Source organism: Capsicum annuum, unplaced genomic scaffold (genome assembly GCF_002878395.1).
Source record: "Capsicum annuum cultivar UCD-10X-F1 unplaced genomic scaffold, UCD10Xv1.1 ctg77358, whole genome shotgun sequence".
NCBI lineage: Eukaryota > Viridiplantae > Streptophyta > Magnoliopsida > Solanales > Solanaceae > Capsicum > Capsicum annuum.
This window is the reverse complement of record NW_025887745.1, coordinates 1-1,932: the sequence shown is the minus strand read 5'-3', so window position 1 is coordinate 1,932 and position 1,932 is coordinate 1. Positions and strand designations below refer to the sequence as shown.

Sequence of the window (1,932 nt, the reverse complement as noted above, 5' to 3'; positions counted from 1 at the left end):
TTAAAAAGTTGCTTTTTAATGGTTTTAGGGGTTCAGATGACAAACATGTAAGTAGAAGTGTCCAACTTACAAAACTGACATAGTACAAGGGTTCAGAAGAGCATTTTGCCTACTATTTATACAATATTGATACAAGCTTGTATATCATTTATATAATGTCAATACATTACATAACTATTTATACAATATTGATGCACGTTTGTACATATTATGCAATATCGATACATGTTTACATATTATTTATATAATATTAATACACGCTTGTGTATCATTTATACAATATCGATACACGTTTATATATATTTATACAACGATATTGATATATTTTTTTTAGCTCATTCTAAGAAAATGATGCATTTCATATTTTTAAAACAATAAATTTAAATTTCTTATTTTATTCTTAATAAGATAATTTATAATTTCACTAATATTAGCTTATTTTAATTAGATTTCAAATTCGTAAAACATTCCCTCATAGAAAAATTCGTGGGGTTATAATATTTTTTAAAAAATTATCATTGTCACATCATTAAATGGGTATCAAAAATTGTATTTTTCGGCTAAATAACCATGAGAGTTAATTAGACAAAGTTGAATGACCACGAAAGTTAATTTGTTAGTGTAATTTTAACTTGAGATGATGTTTAAGAATATAAAAAAGATAATCCTTTTAAAAATAAATTAAAAAGAAAATTAAGATAAATAATGGAGTAACATTTTGGAAGCACATTTTATTCCATTGGTGAATGACACAAGAAGGGGCAATGGCCACTAGAAATGAACACACTCTTACATACACATTTTTGAAATTTGGTATTAACTAGGTACAACAACAATTGATATGTTATTTCTGCATAATTTCGAAATGCAGAAATACTCCTCTGTGTAATACTAAGAATTAATCGTGGAACACACGAATGATGTTGACTACCTTGAATGAAAACGCTTGATTGGGAGCAGGCAACTATCTGCCTGCTCCCGGTGATCGAGCATTTTCATTTGGTGTATAAAACATCTTCCCAGGGGTGACAGTATAGAGGCTGTTTCAATCTCTTCTGGTCGGACGTGTGCCTAAGGTTCAAAATTGTGTTAAGACAACTGTTAGAGAATAAGGGTAAGTCGAAAAGCAACAAGTAGACTAGGAAATATTATTCAACTTACCCAATGAGACCGGTGGAACGAGCTAGCACAAACAGCCCATTGAGGTAGCCAATTTCCACAATGTCATCGATTTCTTGTTTGGTGAACATTCCAGTGCCATTGAGGAGATCCAAGAAGAGGGACGCGATGACACCATCAATGTTGAGGATTAAGTTGTTTGCCTTTGAGAGGGTGTAAGTTTCAACCTGAACCGCGTACTCCACGTACTCAACAGATGGAAAGTTTTCTCTTGCATAACGTTGTAGTAGTTCCACTCTCTTGTCTCCTCTCTTTACCCTATCAAGAATCGCGAAGCATGAAACATTACAATTTCAAGCACATTGTCCAGCTTCTTCAACTTCAATAGACCAAGAATGTTACAAGAAATGCTGCTACCTGTGACCAATTCCTGGCACACGAATGCCTTTTTTCTTCATATCTTCCATGAATTCAGATGGTGCAAGACCCTGAAATACAGATCACGCGATAAGTTTTATGATGCACACTCTCAAAGAAGCTATAGCATGAGTTGCACCAATTCGACCAAACAACTTAGATAGTTTTAATAAATTACTTAGTGCTCACCCTGTCATAAGCATCCTTGAAATACCGGGCAGCATCATCAATAGCACCACCAAATCGGGGTCCAATAGTCAGCAATCCTGTTACATAGTCATAGTTAATTGATACATGTAAAGATATGACACCTGGACTTAACCCCAAAAGTCAGCTCATGAGGGGAGTATTGGCCAAATCCATATAAGCAAACCACTAGAACCACTCTAACACCCC

The 1,932-nt window shown here is 34.1% G+C and overlaps 1 protein-coding gene across 1 annotated transcript; it reads right to left on the bottom strand.

Annotated features, from left to right (window-relative positions):
- Window positions 1-703: 703 nt before the first annotated feature.
- LOC107855564 (ATP-citrate synthase beta chain protein 1) lies at window positions 704-1,802 on the bottom strand (the record flags this gene model as incomplete). The annotated part of the gene is given in 4 exon segments (XM_047405321.1): window positions 704-1,071; window positions 1,162-1,437; window positions 1,537-1,607; window positions 1,726-1,802. Coding segments are annotated over 4 exon segments (500 nt in total), but the record flags the coding sequence as incomplete, so codon positions are not given.
- Window positions 1,803-1,932: the final 130 nt, after the last annotated feature.